General features: G+C 40.2%; 1 protein-coding gene across 3 annotated transcripts in view; it reads left to right on the plus strand.

The window, feature by feature from the left end:
• LOC592238 (probable E3 ubiquitin-protein ligase HERC1) overlaps positions 1-15,796 on the plus strand; it is an 87,817-nt gene that overhangs the window by 4,772 nt on the left and 67,249 nt on the right. For all 3 annotated transcript variants that reach the window (XM_030976865.1, XM_030976867.1, XM_030976866.1), the window contains exons 2-14: positions 1,634-2,617; positions 3,046-3,141; positions 3,603-3,794; positions 6,338-6,505; positions 7,224-7,461; positions 7,988-8,131; positions 9,335-9,462; positions 10,010-10,154; positions 11,681-11,852; positions 12,511-12,645; positions 13,203-13,368; positions 14,811-14,936; positions 15,442-15,651. In XM_030976865.1, the coding sequence (XP_030832725.1) occupies positions 1,676-2,617; positions 3,046-3,141; positions 3,603-3,794; positions 6,338-6,505; positions 7,224-7,461; positions 7,988-8,131; positions 9,335-9,462; positions 10,010-10,154; positions 11,681-11,852; positions 12,511-12,645; positions 13,203-13,368; positions 14,811-14,936; positions 15,442-15,651 (2,862 nt within the window). In that variant the 5' untranslated portion in view covers positions 1,634-1,675. The remainder of the gene's footprint in view (positions 1-1,633; positions 2,618-3,045; positions 3,142-3,602; positions 3,795-6,337; positions 6,506-7,223; positions 7,462-7,987; positions 8,132-9,334; positions 9,463-10,009; positions 10,155-11,680; positions 11,853-12,510; positions 12,646-13,202; positions 13,369-14,810; positions 14,937-15,441; positions 15,652-15,796) is intronic.

Genomic DNA, 15,796 nt, shown 5'->3' on the forward strand with positions numbered 1-15,796 from the left:
ACTCGGCACTTGACAAACACAAGGTACGATAATACGCCAACGGCGGACTGTACTATACTGGAAGAAGAAGAAGAAGAAGAAGAAAGCTTCAGTCTCTATACCGTCGGTTGTTCCACTGAGACTACGTCTGGCTCCACTAGACCTCCGGTTATAGAGACAGAACGACTGCCTATGCCAGCCTGTGTTGAACTTATTCCGCTAGATTTTAGCCGCTAGGCCCCTCCCACAAACTTGCCACGGCCGTATTGTTATGCCCCCAAAATCCCCAAAATGTCATTTTACCTCGTCCATATCCAATTTTAAATTAGGCCTAGGCTATAATACATCGGTTCCACTTACTAATTTGATGGAAATAATCCGTTTAATGGTCCCTTTTAAGGAAATTATGGGTCAAAATCGACATCCATGTTGAAAATCTTGCAAGCCGTGTTAAACTCTCGTTGCCGTCAATCTCATCCCTTCTAGTCTACGCCGAAGGCAAAATGATTATGAAGGAAAAAACTGTGATAACGCCATTACGAGCGTGTAGATGGCGCACAGTTTTTCCTTCATTATCATTTTGCCTTCGGCGTAGACTAGAAGGGATGAGATTGACGGCAGCGAGAGTTTAACGGACGGCTTGCAAGATTTTCAACATGGATGTCGATTTTGACCCATAATTTCCTTAAAAGGGACCATTAAACGGATTATTTCCATCAAATTAGTAAGTGGAACCGATGTATTATAGCCTAGGCCTAATTTAAAATTGGATATGGACGAGGTAAAATGACATTTTGGGGGATTTTGGGGGCATAACAATACGGCCGTGGCAAGTTTGTGGGAGGGGCCTAGCGGCTAAAATCTAGCGGAATAAGTTCAACACAGGCTGGCATAGGCAGTCGTTCAGTCTCTATAACCGGAGGTCTAGTGGAGCCAGACGTAGTCTCAGTGGAACAACCGACGATTATAGAGACTGAAGCTTTCGGTCTACCCTAGACTATGCTGTGGTTGTAATGTTTATGAGCTGAAGTTATGCAGCACTCCCAATTTGAACATAACTTATGTGCTCATTGTTAAACAGCTATGCACATTCATTAAGAAGCAACCATGCAACCAACACAGTACTCTTGGTACACAGAGTGTGTGATGTATTTAATGAATAATTAGCCGTGCACACATTCAACCCTCGTACACTGCCTTATGTACTGTACATGTGAGAGTGGTAAGTTGCACTTGACCACTAGCATGCACAGCATAAGCATGATGTTTTAGCTACACCAATAAACTTCTGAACCTCAAGCAAAAATATGTGGAGCTTTATTACTTTCTGGACCCACCTACATTTAGTAAATTACTAACCAAGAAGTCAACATAACAAACTCACTATTTTTGACAGTGGTGGTGCGGAGCAAATGGTGGTTTCCTATTTCAAGATAGTCTAATGCCAATTGATGTCATTTGTCTTGCTCAAAACCGTCATAAATCTAACTTCATGGACATCCCATTGAAATGTGTGTTGTAGAATAAACAAATGTTTCTATGGGATGTCCACGTCCACGAACTTAGACTTATGACGGTTTCGAGTAACGGGCCCCTGGTCGTGTGGATATTAACTATATTTCGCCCAAAATTTCTTTCTATTCATTTGGAACAGATAAAATAACTGCATGGTTCGAAAGCCAGGCAAGGCAAGTTGATGAGCATCATGACAGCAAATCTACCGGTCAAGTTGAAATGGATGGAGCACATGAATGCTTCTTGGGTGGCAGAGGACTGGGCCAAGATAGCCAGTCGAGATGGAGTAATGGAACTCTACTCTCGCCTTATCACCAACAAAGAGATCATTGGGGCTCCACGTCACACCCTCCACCTACAGGGTCCACAGCTGCCTGACTTTGAGCGTGAGACACCCTCCACAGAGGAACAGGAGCATTTCCTAGAGCTTCTCCTCGGCACGCAACTGGGCCTCGCAAGGTCTGTCTGCACTGATTCTCCATTCTCTGTGACTCTGAGAAAACGCCTCTTGGTCCTGCGAAGGATTTTTCACTCCGTTTCCAGTAAGTATCATGATTGTGAGAAAGTGAAACAGCAGCAGAAGCTGCAGCAGGCTCAGTCAAGGACAGTTGAAGAGAAATCCTCAGGACAATGGGCTCATTTTGGCACAGACGCCCTGATCGAGATGGGAGTCAGGACCAGCCTTACTCTTCTCTTTGCGCTTCTACGTCAGAACTGGATGCAACCACCTGCAACGGGGGCACCGCACCTTTGCAACGACGTGCTGCATACGGCGAAAGATGTCGTCATCTCGCTACCGCCACTCTCGCTCGCCAACGAGAGCAAGATACCCCCGCTTGGCACCGAATGCCTGAAGCAGGTGACCTCGTTCCTGAAGTCTGTCACTATGCCGACGTCCGGTGCGGACCTGATGGGGAAGAGGGTGGCCTGTGAGCTGGTCTTGGGACTGGCCAGTCAGAGGGGGTCTTTACAGCACCTCTTGGACTGGGTGGAGATGGCTGTGGGAGCATCGACTGCAGCAGCCACTCAGGGTCTGATGCAAGGGCAAGATGGCCCAGAGCAGAACAGCTGCATCTCATATGACTACTTCATGTCAGTACTAGGGCAGATGAGGAAGGCCACTGTGAGTGAAACCTTCTTTCTAAGTCACATAATGTTTTTTCTTATCTTACATGTAAATATATTTGTTGTGCACAACAATTTTTGTCTCACTATAATGAACTTGAATGAATGACTGCCAATACCTACATGTACATGTGTGTACATCTACTTTGAATAAAAAAGTATTGTAGTTAACTTGTGGATATTTTTGTAACACTAGGTTTTAAAGAAGAGATTGAAACCTTGAGCACCTTGTCTGGTGGCAATGTGCACTATAAAAATATCAAATTTTATCATTATTAGTAGTATTATTTATGGTATGGTTTGAACAGTGAAGTTATAGTGCACTTAGTTCCATTGTAGTGAACTTCTAAGTGGGAATATATTGTCAGAATAAGAAAGATGAATTAAGTCTTGATTTGGTACTCTGCCCTTTCTATGCCTTCGCAGGGGTCATCGGCTGAGAGGGGGTCTGTACTATCTGAAATGCAGAGCACTCAAGGATTATGTCCTCTCTATCAAGCAGCTCTTTGTCTTATTGAAGAGGTGAGTACAGAAAGTCATGTTCAGGTTCAGTCCTATTTATATTCAGGTTCAGTCCTCTACGTTTTACAGCGCATGCTCTGAGGGCAATTGCTCTGTTTGAACTTTCCTACACTAAATTCCTAACTTTAACCCTGGGTCAAATATTAACCCTAACCTTACCATGAGCCTTAACCTAATTTTCAACCCAATTGCAACCCTCAAGGTTTGATCAGATCTGCAATGGAAAACTGCATCTTAAAAAATTGCCTTAAAAAATAATACTTTTACTTGTAAACAAATTGCGACTGCATGAAACACTAAGATCTGTGTTAGAAGGTACAGAAATTTGAGGAAGCATATTACACTTACATGTACGTCAAAGAGTCAAAATGCTCAGTCTAACCGCATTGTATCTGAACACGGCTTTACGCTTTCTTCTCATAAGAAAATAAACTTCAAGTGTCAATTCCGATCCTCCGTAGGTGGCAAGACTGGCTTCGGAGTACGCACGGACCTGCATCAGTCCCGACGACAAGAAACCCAACAGCCTTGTGGTGTCTGAGAACAGCGAGGTGTTTGTTTGGGGTAGTAACAGCAGCCACCAGCTTGCAGAGGGTAGCCAAGAGAAGATCCTGCTACCCAAGATGGCTATCTCGTTTGCAGAAAGTCAGCAGGTGAGATTATCTCAGTATGAATCTTTGTCCTGCTTTTTTGATTATATTTCAGCTTTGGTGCAGTATCCAAAGCTCGTAGAAATTGACATGTATCTTTGCATTTTTATAGAATAGACTGGTTTACTTACATATTCAAATGTTATGCATACTGTTTGCATTCTTGACAAGTCTTGCCGGAGACTTGCCCGACACAGCAACAATAATGTACGCTGCCTGGATTCCAAGTATTGTAGTTCATTCCTTAATAACGGCTTAATGTAATACCTTGTCACTAGGAAAGAAACATCCATAAATTTGAATATGTTTGTAAACTGGTCTATTAATTGCTGTTTTGTATTAAGAAGTAAAAATCCTGACTTCATGTTGGGTTCTTGGTAGTGCTGTAGCCCGGAAGGCTTACCGGGTTCTAACCCGCCGGGTTGAGCGTCTCGGGCCGGACCTTTTCCGAGCCGAACTTTAGCCAGAATTGGGTCAACTCGGTAACACAACCCGGCAGTAAAAAAAAAAGTTTTTAAATAGCTAATTCTTCGTTATCTACTTATCTTTCATCATGATAAAACCGTCAACTTAACTGTAAAATGTAAACAACCACAGCATGTGTACGATTGCCGTGAAGATGCTAGGTGAATGCATATACACTGCAGTGACTGCACACACATAATAGCTAGCCCATCACAATGCAGTGTATTGCTAATGTGTTCTTAAAGAAATCTGTGTGTGCATGTGTTTTAGCATTGAATGTGTTTCTCCGTAAGCAAGAGTGGGCGGGAAGTGAAGCCAGCATAAATTAAACTTGTCAGTGACCGCTGGCACAGTACTGACGAATCAGTAAAATTATGAAGTGTGTTGACCTGTGTGTAGGCAAGTGCTGAGCTGTGAGACAGTGAGAGGTGTGCATGTGAAAGTTTGCTTTATGTGACTGATCAGACCAATCAGAAACTTTCCTTGTGAGTGGGCGGAGAGTGAAGCCAGCATAAATTAAACTTGTCAGTGACCGCTGGCACAGTACTGACAAATCATAAATTATGAAGTTTGTCGACCTGTACTGTGTAGGCAAATTCACATATTGTGCATGCTGAGCTGTGAGATCGAGAGTACGTGTGCATGTGAAAGTTTGCTTATTCTCCTTGCCCCCAGTTGTCTCTCTGTCTGTCTCCCATTTTCGAGCGACTGGTACATTTAACTCATTCTCTTCCTTCCATCTTTGGTCTCTCTCTTCTTTCTATTTTTCTATTCTATTTAATCATCTTTCGAATATTTGTAAAACCTATTATCCCCCTCAAATCTTGCCTTTAACAAATTTTGATCTTCTTTCTTTAAAAAGTAGTTTTCGCATGTTTTTTAAATCTTTCTCAAGTTTCTTTCATTTTGTTTCTCGATCCCTCCCAACATTCATTCATTCACATCTCTTTATCTCTTTCACTATCGACTTTCACTCATTCTCAGTTCCCCCAAAGCATGCCGTGCCGTAGAATTATTTTTAAAAGGCAGAGATATTCATATTCCCTATCAAAATCAAAGCAGTATTTTTAACTATTGTGTTTACAAATGGCAAGGATTGGTGCATGCATGCCAGACAACTGGCGCCCGGCGTGGTGTAATATTACACGTGGGTTCTCAGAACAGGGTGCGCGGCCTTTGTTTGTTATCGGTTACCAGGCGACCAGCACATAACAAATTGATGTAAATTTCAGTTTCATGTGTAGCATGGGCGCTGCATGTCATGCTTGTTTTTAATTGACAGACAAACGGACCAATCATAGTAAAGAATGTGGGATGGGTGCTCTGACAGGGAGTGTACTTCTGTATTTTGAGAAGTGGTGATGCCTAGCCTTTTAGGGAGTGGTCTAGAAGTCCCAGGTCAACATGCTTAAAGCATGTTGACCTGGGACTTATTATAACTGTCTTGAATCATGGCTGGTAGACAGCAGGATTACAAATGTTGCGGTGTTATTAAGGACAAGGTCAGTAGACAGTAGGTCACACAAGATGTGTTGTAGAGTAGACTTGTAGTAAAAGTCAATATTATTTCCGGGTTACCGGACCTTTCCGGGTCCCGTTAAGAAATTTGGAAAATTGCCGGGTCGGGCCGGGTCCGGGTTTTGGGTTCCGAGCTACAGCACTAGTTCTTGGTACAGTTCTTGGATTTCTGGTGATGCAAGCTAGGGCTGATTTGACCACTGTATTCAAGAAATGGATGATTTTTCAGTGAGAGTGTTTCATTGTTCAACACTTCAGTACCAGATTCACTACAATTTAAATGTACAAGGGTCAGCAAACAAGATTATTTTAAGTGGTATGTGTTGTATAAATAGGATGTCCATGTGTTATCTATTGTCTGGATTTCATCTACTCCGGTAGTGTTTGTTTCTTAAAATTAAGTCAAGCAAACAGCCATGATTCCATGGTTAAAAAATAAAAATGTCTTCCGATTATATCAGAATACGGATCAATTTATGATCAGATCAATAATTAATACAGCTGAAATTCAGAAACACAAGTATTCTCAACACTTTTCTCCTCCAATGTTCTCAACTCTCCAGATTGAAGCTGGACAGTACTGCACATTTGTGATTTCCTCCGATGGCTCTGTGAGAGCGTGCGGGAAGGGTAGCTACGGCAGGCTAGGTCTAGGTGACTCCAACAACCAGACGCAGCTCAAGAAACTCAACTTTGATAACAGTATCATCACAAGAATATCTTCATCAAAGGTGAGTTGATCGGAGTTACTGTGCATTTTATCGCTGGGCCTTTGAATGAGGTGCCAGGTGCCTGTTTAACCCTCCAAACGGCATCCCTAGGCTGATGGAAGTGGATCAGACCACTAGGGAATGACTGCTCCCCCAATACTTAAGAAATTTAAAAGTTTTTGTTCTCGACATGCGCGAGAAGTAGAAGAAGATTAGATAAAAAGCGCATAAAACAAGAAATAAACATGAAATTAAATTTGACTAATATGCGAATCCACACAATTAAATACATAATTTTGTTCATTGCACTTCAGGATGAATTATTATACTAGTATTATAATGATATGGAAAGGGATATAGGTATACAGTAAGAACTGGAGCAGGGCATTCTAACTTCATTGTCATCGTACTGTATTTGTACATTAACTGATGTACTGTGTATATGGATGCTCATTTCTTGTACTGTGAAAGTCATCATTTCCACCAAGGTAGGTAGGTAAAAAAACCACACCAGCAAGCAAAATTGAGATTGCAATGCAATGCATTTGCAAGCACATGTTCTATAAAGTAGCCTTTGTTTATTATTGCGCAATAACATCTTGCGAAAATGCAAGTGCATTTTTTTGTCATCAACGATAGCATCATATGCAAAATATGTAATAAGTTTATATTCTGGACTGAATTTAAAAAACCATATCTTCTGAAATGTTGACATGATTTGTCTTTGACCTTCTCTCAGGGGTCAGATGGTCACACCCTCGCCCTGACCTCCGAAGGTCAGGTGTTCAGCTGGGGAGACGGCGACTACGGCAAGCTCGGGCACGGCAACACGCTGACCCAGAAGTATCCAAAGGTCATCCTGGGGGTGCTAATGGGGAAGGTGGTGGTGTGTATCTCGGCTGGATACAGGCACAGTGCGTGCGTGACGGACGACGGTCAGCTCTACACGTGGGGTGAAGGGGACTATGGAAGATTAGGTAATTCAGTCTGCTTCATTCTCATTATTCAAAATTGTTTAAGAACATCATGAAGGTAGTCTCAATCATCTCTAAGGGAATTTCTCCCATTATTGCTTGGTGATATTTACATGTACAGTATATTATATCTAAGGTCATTATATCAAAAATGCTGTTTATGATTTTCCTCTGGTTAACACCAAGCTTATTGAGCTGAATGTTTTTGTGTGATTAAAATATAACGCAGTTCTATATTCCCAAGATTTCCAGGAATAAGGGATCTATTGCAAAATGATATTCAAATCCAGATGAAAGTCATTATGATCTTTAAAATGACAATCTTTCATTAAAAATTCACTAAAATATCTGTATGAAGTAAATAGTGAAAAATATCTAACATTTAATGAAATTGTGATTTTTTTGAAAGGTGTAACGTTCATAATTTCATATTTTTTTTAAGCTACATGTACTTTATTGTAAATTTTTTTAAAACAAAGACAACAGGTCCATGCTAATGACACAACTGTTTTTGTTTTTTTATTGCCAGGGCACGGTGACAGCAACAGTCGGAACGTCCCCACCCTTGTGAAAGACGTGAGCAACGTAGGAAAGGTTGTGTGTGGCAGCTCCCACACCATCGCCGTGTCGCAAGACAGCAGGACGGTCTGGTCCTTTGGTGGTGGTGACAATGGTAAGCTTTAAAAAAATAAAAAATTGCAAAACTCTCAGTCTTTTTAAAATTAAATATAAACAATTTCTGTTAAATAAGTATAATAGTCAGTATCAATAGCATGGGCAAGTTGACACTTTTTTTTTTTACTCTGATTGTACATGACATTATGTTTCACTGTTTAGTTTTTGTTCTGTTCTTTTGTTCTTGTTTCTGTTTTTTCCTGTATGTGTGTGTTTTAGTTTAGGGGTAGGCTTTCATATAAGGAATCCCTCCTTTCTTCCTATCCCTAATGCTCTCATAAATTGCCATTGTTATTTGTTATCACTATCTTGTTTTTTTTAACATTCCGTTCTGTATTTATGTTCTGTTTTTATGAAGAGTGTTGAATAATATTAGAATTGAATTGAAAAAGCTTGCATCTCAATAATAGATTGAGAAGGATTATATTGGCTTATTGGATAGTGTGATGGTATACCAGCGAATATATAAAGACACCATGTATTTCGTTCGCCTGCCACTCTGATAAGGCTGTAATCCAGGATTATGTCAAAGGAATGGGAACATTTAAACACTCTCTCGTACAAGCCCCAACCTCCCTAATAAAAACAAGTATCAACGAACCTACCAACCAACCAACCAACTACATGTATCCATCTTTCCAAATTTAAAAACAAACGAAAGAAAACGTTGCTGTAGATTCTAATTTACTTTCAAGATTCTGACAAGCAGTATTTTAAGTCAACTAACTTTGAATAATGTAATATGATGTACAGTATATCCTGTTCTATTAAAACGCACAGTTTACCACTACATACATGTACATGTGAGGCAATTTTTTGTCTAAAATAAAGCCGCGCAATATTTCTAAACATGTAGAGGAGGCCTGAGTGTCATGTCTGCTACCGTCCTATTACACTTGTTCAAACTCGCATCTTCTCTCTGTCAGCACCATATTTGTATCACTGTACACACAATGTTTAAGGAACCTATTGATGTAGGGGCTCCTTAATCCCCAAAGAATAAACCTTTGTAGTTTTAATCCTCAGAATAGCCCACAAAGTCTTTGGGCGAATGCCTCTAAATTCATTTGTCCTCAATGTTTTGAACTTTTAATCTGATAAAAAGAAGGAAGTTTCAACAATGTACACATTTTCAACTCTTGTGGAAGACACACAAGCTCTCCGTTCACTCTTCATCCGTTTGTTCCCTCCCTCTCTGAAGGTAAACTTGGCCATGGAGACACCAACAGAATCTACAAGCCCAAGATAATAGAGTCGTTGATTGGTCTGTTCATTAAGAAGGTTGGGTGTGGTAGTCAGTCTTCACTAGCTCTCACCTCAACAGGACAGGTGAGATTTATATTCTACAAGTATCAAAGGCTCAAAAAAAAAAAATCTTCATTGGTAATGGTAATGTAGTTGACATTTTTTAATAATGATTGAATTGAATGGTTTATTTTTTGTTTAAAGTGAAAATAGCCCCCTGATAGCTGAATTACCTTCAGTTTACAATAAAAGCACATGAAATACATAGCAATGTTAAAATAATTGTTACATGTACATAAAGCTCACAAGAAAACATTCAAAGTTAGAATTATTAAGATATATTGTTACAAAAATTCAGTATAACCAACACTATTTTACAAAATTAACCTGTATACCCGTGATAATGATATTTACAAAACCAAAAAACTGAAAGTTAAGATGACAGCCCACCCTTTGTATAAATATTTGTTCCATTTCACAAACCGTTAAAGCATTTTGTTTAAAGGAAAACATGTATTACAGCTAAAAGTGGCAAGTGTCGACACAAAGTTAACTGTTCAAGTGATCAGAATTTATGAAGCATCATTTTTGGTTGAACTATGCATTTTGTCACCTTTCCATTTGTTACTAGGTGTATGCATGGGGCCATGGGGCGTGCCTTGGCTGTGGTTCTTCGGAAGCAATTTCGCTGAGACCCAAACTTGTAGAGGACCTGCAGTTCACAAGGATTGTGGATATTGCGTGTGGGGACAGCCATTGCTTAGCACTCACCCATGGTAATTTGATTTTGACAGCTTTTATTTTTGATAGTATATTTCAGGAAAATGTCTGATTTAGAGTATTAGAACTATTTCCTTTCCTTCCAGAGGGTTGTCATTGTTAATGGTTTCTTTGTGTTTTACAAAGATCATAGTGAGAGAAATGAAGCGATCCACGGCGAGACGGCCCGGTGGCCAAAGCCGCCCCGCCTAGTACCGACTCAGAAAATGTTAAAGTATAACTTTAGTTCTTCAAGTGTAGAAAACGAAGATAAATCAAAGTCACTAAAACAAATTCTTGATTGGAGTTGAAGATTTATTAAAATAAACGTAGAATTAATAAAATCACGAAGTTCATGTTTTGGGGCTGGGCAACCCAATTGAAGCAAATTAGCAACTCATGTCGGAATCGTAACGGAAAAGAGGTCCCGCTCCAGAGACGCAACTCGGTTTTTATCCTCCCGAACTGACACGCCTCGTCCTCCCAAAAATTGAGGCGTGTCACACAGACGCTTTGCGTAATATCAATCCACCCATAATTAGTTTCCGTATTAAAAGGTCCTATATTTCTTGGCGAATTTACCCCCCGGATATAAGGCGCTCCGGATGATCCGCATCTCTATTCCTCACATACTTCTTTCACGCACCCACCTGTGTCTCTTACATTCTAATCTTTCAAGCAAGAGATGCAAATCACCCGGAGACCCAACAACCCTGGAAATTAATTCAATGAATATAAAAAGGGATAAATGTTGCTATGTCCGTCCACACTAGCGAGCCCACATGCTTCTGGCTATTACACACCTGTAATCCTCACTTCCTCTCTCATACTATTTCGATAGTGTGAACAGACCCGGCAACAAGGAAAAACCCTTCCAATTGTAATACAAATCTATTCCCCAAATTTGCCTAATTAAATTTAAGTCAACTGTGGCGACACGCCCAGCGACACCTAATCCAATCGGCCAAGCCGAAAAAGTAGAGCAAAAATTAAGAGCGCAACGTCTCGGAACAGGTGTTAAAAATAGCATACAAGGAATTCACCATGTATGTTTGTAAACATAGTTCTAGCGAAATCTACCAGGAATTTGCCTTGTACATGTACGTCAATGAACCTTTGAGGAAAACGTAAACACGAGAATATCCATATCATTACAGAAACTTCTGGAAAAACTGCTGTGAATGGTACATTACGCCCTATTTAATACTCCATTGTTGATGAGGAACTTATGGGGACTTCAGGAAAAAAAAACAAAGGGCAAATTATTCCTTACAATTGTACCAAATTTTCTTTTGATGTGCAAAACCGTTTAAGTCTTGAAAGATGTTACAGGATTTTGTGTGTTTAGTAAGGATCTCCCCTGATGCCAAAATTACATTGTTGTTAACATTTTGAAGCTGTTTCTTACATAGGAATCATTCTTCAAAATTCCAAGAATGGCACATTGATATGAGAACAGATTGAAAGTTGTTGTACCTTGATCAATCCAGAATGAAGTGTACAGACATGCACTCACATTTTTTCATTCACTTTTCCTGTATAGATAATGAAGTATATGGCTGGGGCAACAACGCTATGGGCCAGTGTGGTCAGGGGCATACCACTAGCCCCATCACAAGGGTCAAGAAAGTGGCCAGTCTGGAAGGAGTGACCATTCACCAGATCTCTGCTGGAACCTCGCACAGTGTGGCCTGGACAGCGCTTCCATCGGACAGGTAGCTGGACTTCACTGAGAATCATCCTGAATATTCATCTTTACGTTTGCCATTGGTCCAATGGGTCTATTTGGAACAACTACAGAATTCTGCTCCACACAAGAAACCCTAACCCTTTGCCTGACCCTTAACCTAAACCTAACCCTTACTCTAAACCTAACCCTTACACTAAACCTAACCTGGACCCTTAAAATTAACCCTTACGCTAGGCCTAACCCTTGCCCTAGTGCATTATACTGATGCTTTATTTAGTATTGTGCAGTTAAACTGTGCAATTAATGGGGGGTGTGAGTCAAAAATATATCTGTATCTAGGTGTGGTAAAATGTTTTCTTTAAAAAATTATTTAAAAAAACATTTGCAAAAATTTGCAAAAACATAAAAATAAGCCTTAGTACAAGACAAATGGAGAGCCTCTTGAAATGGAAATCCAGAATTGTTTATTTGTTGTGTTTTCTTTATGCCAAATTTGAAAGATCCCAACTTTGTTGTCTGTAATTGGACTTTCCTCAGACTCTCACTGATCTGTTTCTCTCATGTTCTCACATTTATTGAAACCCTCTTGATAGCAGGGTGGACTTTCCTGTTTTACCAGCGTGTACAAATAAAATGATTAGAGAGATGTATATGTACATGCTTTTCAATTTTGTTTACTACAGGCAAGTTGTAGCTTGGCATCGTCCATTTTGTGTGGACCTTCAAGAGGGCACTTTCTCTCACCTGCGATCGTTCATAGAGCACTATTGTGAGGGGTTCAACGGAACCCAGCCCCCGCCTCCATTCCCAACTGCCAGGTAAGTGGGATGTTACCGTCCAACCTCACGTCAATAAGAAAGATATATATCAGGCTTTTGTAAAGGTATCTGCAACATATTTTCACAAGATGAAGCATGTCCTAATAGCTATTAGTACTTTTCAGTATATTAATCATCTCTATGTATATCATGTACAGGTAAAAAAAAAGTACATACATCCGTAATGCCTTGTATTGTTGCTCTGGTTGGGTCTTGAGACTGCAAATGTTTTAATGTCACAAGCGAAGGGGGGGGGGGGGGATGTTATTATCATTAAGTATTTGACATTACCTGTGCATGGAAGGCGAAAAGTGACCTGAATCACTATAACCCTCGGGGTCTCTCCTCCCGGTAGAACTGATTGGGGTGGGCAGGATACATGACAAACTTATTATTCCAAGTTAACCTATTTTTCCCCCCACAAAAAACCAAATTTCCATAATTGAAATTCATTAGCTGTTCTATCCTATACACACTGCCATTCTATCTTATCGCAATTTCGCATGAGAAGAGTATTTAATGCAAAGCTTTCTTATTCTGATCTCCTTTCATGACAGAGAGCATCAGCAGTTTGTTCTGCTCTGTCTCAAGCTACTCTGCACCCATCTCCAGCTGGCGTTGGCCGGAGGTCTGACAGCCAGCGTGCTAGGCAACCAGGCTAGGCCGCTGCGCCATCTTCTCTTCCGCCTCATCGATGCCAACACACCAGCATCGATACAGAAGGTTCGTACAGTCAGAAGTGTAAATAAAGACGGGTAAATTTGAGAGGAAAAGGTCACCGTGGTCTTTATAGATGGGCAGGCAGTCTCTTGGTATCTGTTGTTTTCTGTTATTTTCAGTCTGCATTATATACAGTTTCTATCGTCTTAGGAAGGATCTAATTTTCATGCAGTTTGATCGAACTATTTGGTTTCCTTATTCAGGCATTTTCTTAAGAGTAATTTGGCAAAACATGGTTAAAGACCAAGTATTAAGAGAGACAAGAGTTTTACCTCTTAATAATGCGAGGGTTAAATTTGGTACATTAATTAAAATAGTTTGAATCGATTTTTACTATGTGCAGTGACTGACTAGCATATACAGTTGTCAGTTAGTTTTTACCTGGCTGCTAAGAAAGCATATATATTTCTGTAAGTAATCAACTAGGCAACCGATGGCTTTCAGTCCTTTCCGAGAAACTTGGTATTGAGGCTTAACCCTATTTAGCCCGGGCTATTTTGAAACTGCATAGCCCGGGGGGGGGCTTCTCAGGCCCCCCCCTATGATCTCGGCCGTGAAACGCCCGATCGCCGCGAAAATTTGCATACATGTCAAGTGAAGTGTATAGAATACTATGGTAATTTCAATTTTTTTGAAAAATTCACTCATTTGCATATTTATGGTAATTTATGCAAATAAGGTCATTAAATTCACATTTTTGCCCATAAATCAGACATTATTCATATTTAAGCATTCTTTCTCACTACATATATTTGTTAGACCATTTGGAATAATAATACAGCACAAAAATTTGAAAAACCAGGGTTATTCCTTATGTTATCTATTGTTTTGATAATTTCTTATGTATTTCTTTGTTTTTTTAACTTATGTATTGTTGTTTTTGTTGTTTTATTTCATTTCCAACTATAATTCAACTATTTTGACCCCAAAATAAACACCTAAAATCTAAACAAGACCAAATAACCAATGTTTTACCTCTTTATTTGAAAAATGAGATTTCCATATGTTTTGTACACAAATCACAAAAATGAGCGATTTTAGGGCTGACATGCGAAGACAAAAGGACACGTGACTTTTTAATGGTAGGTCCGATTTTCGAAAAATTTCTTTCAAAAGTTGCGCAAGACTCGAAAGAAAAAAGTCACAAAATTTCAGTGCAAGATTTTCTTGCGTTAAAAAATTATCGCGAAAAATGTCGAGGGGGGGGCTTCTCAAGCCCCCCCCGGGCTAAATAGGGTTAATGCCTTACCAAAGGGCATGAGTGCATTGACTTGGTTTTAAACCCGAACCACCAGGTTACGAGAGCACTGATCTACCACTGAGCGATCGCACCACCTCCTAACCGATGCGAGGGTATCACTTTGTTCATTTTTTAGACTAGTTTGAAGAGATTTTGACTCTCTGCAGTGACTGACTAACATTATTTTTCTTTTTTCTTCAAACAGGCTGTGAGTGATACACTCTCCATAGGTGCACCCCTGCTCCTGCCTCCACTGAGAGAGAGAATGGAGCTCCTGCATTCACTGCTGCCACAGGGACCTGATCGCTGGGACTCCCTATCCAAGGGACAGGTAGGTTCTCATTGTCTACCTGTGTATAGGAACATCAAGTGTTGGCTTTCAAAAGAGAATTGGTTAAAGGGATTAGGTAACTTTGCCTCGGATTCTAAAAAGAAATCCTTGATTTAGCTCATGCTGCAATAATAATTATAAACCTTTAGGTCATACATGAATCCCATGACTTTTAAAAGCCAATCGCCTGTCTGATTATCAAGATGTCTATGATTGGAATAAGAAATTTCAGACATAGTTTTCCTAACGTTTTTTATAGCACTACAGTCTATTGGGGAAAATGAGTATGGTAAAACCGGTCACTCAAAGATTTGTACTTTTTGAGCCACTTCTTAGATCATTTTAAAGCGCAAATTTTGTTAAGGCTTTAATATTACATCATATCAAAGACATTGATAACACGTAGGGCCATGCATCTCAGATTTAATATCGTTAAATGATGCCTTTAATTGCTATTGCTGTTCTCAATCTCTGTACTGATATCCTCTTAATCTCTTTCGAACAGAGAATGCAACTGGGTATTGTCCTGACAAGCCTTCAAGAGAACATTCATGTGGCCTCCTTACTGGGGTTCACCTCGACCCTAGAGGGGGAGCTCAGTCCACCCCTGGAGGGGGACGGGAGTGGCATGTCCTTGGGGGCTTCCCCCACCGAAGACACGCACCTGGCCGAGGTCCTGATGAAGACACTGCTAAGGAATCTGGGATATCACACCGTAAGTTTCTCAATACTGCTGAGAGATAGGTGAAAGAGAGAGGGAGAAAGAAAGAGAGATAGGTGAAGGAGAGAGGGAGAAAGAAAAATGAGATTTAGGGAAGTGAAGTGAGAAAAAGTGAGAGAGTTTGAGAGGGAAGGAAAGA

Source organism: Strongylocentrotus purpuratus, unplaced genomic scaffold (assembly GCF_000002235.5).
Source record: "Strongylocentrotus purpuratus isolate Spur 01 unplaced genomic scaffold, Spur_5.0 spur5_scaffold_9, whole genome shotgun sequence".
Taxonomy (NCBI): domain Eukaryota; kingdom Metazoa; phylum Echinodermata; class Echinoidea; order Camarodonta; family Strongylocentrotidae; genus Strongylocentrotus; species Strongylocentrotus purpuratus.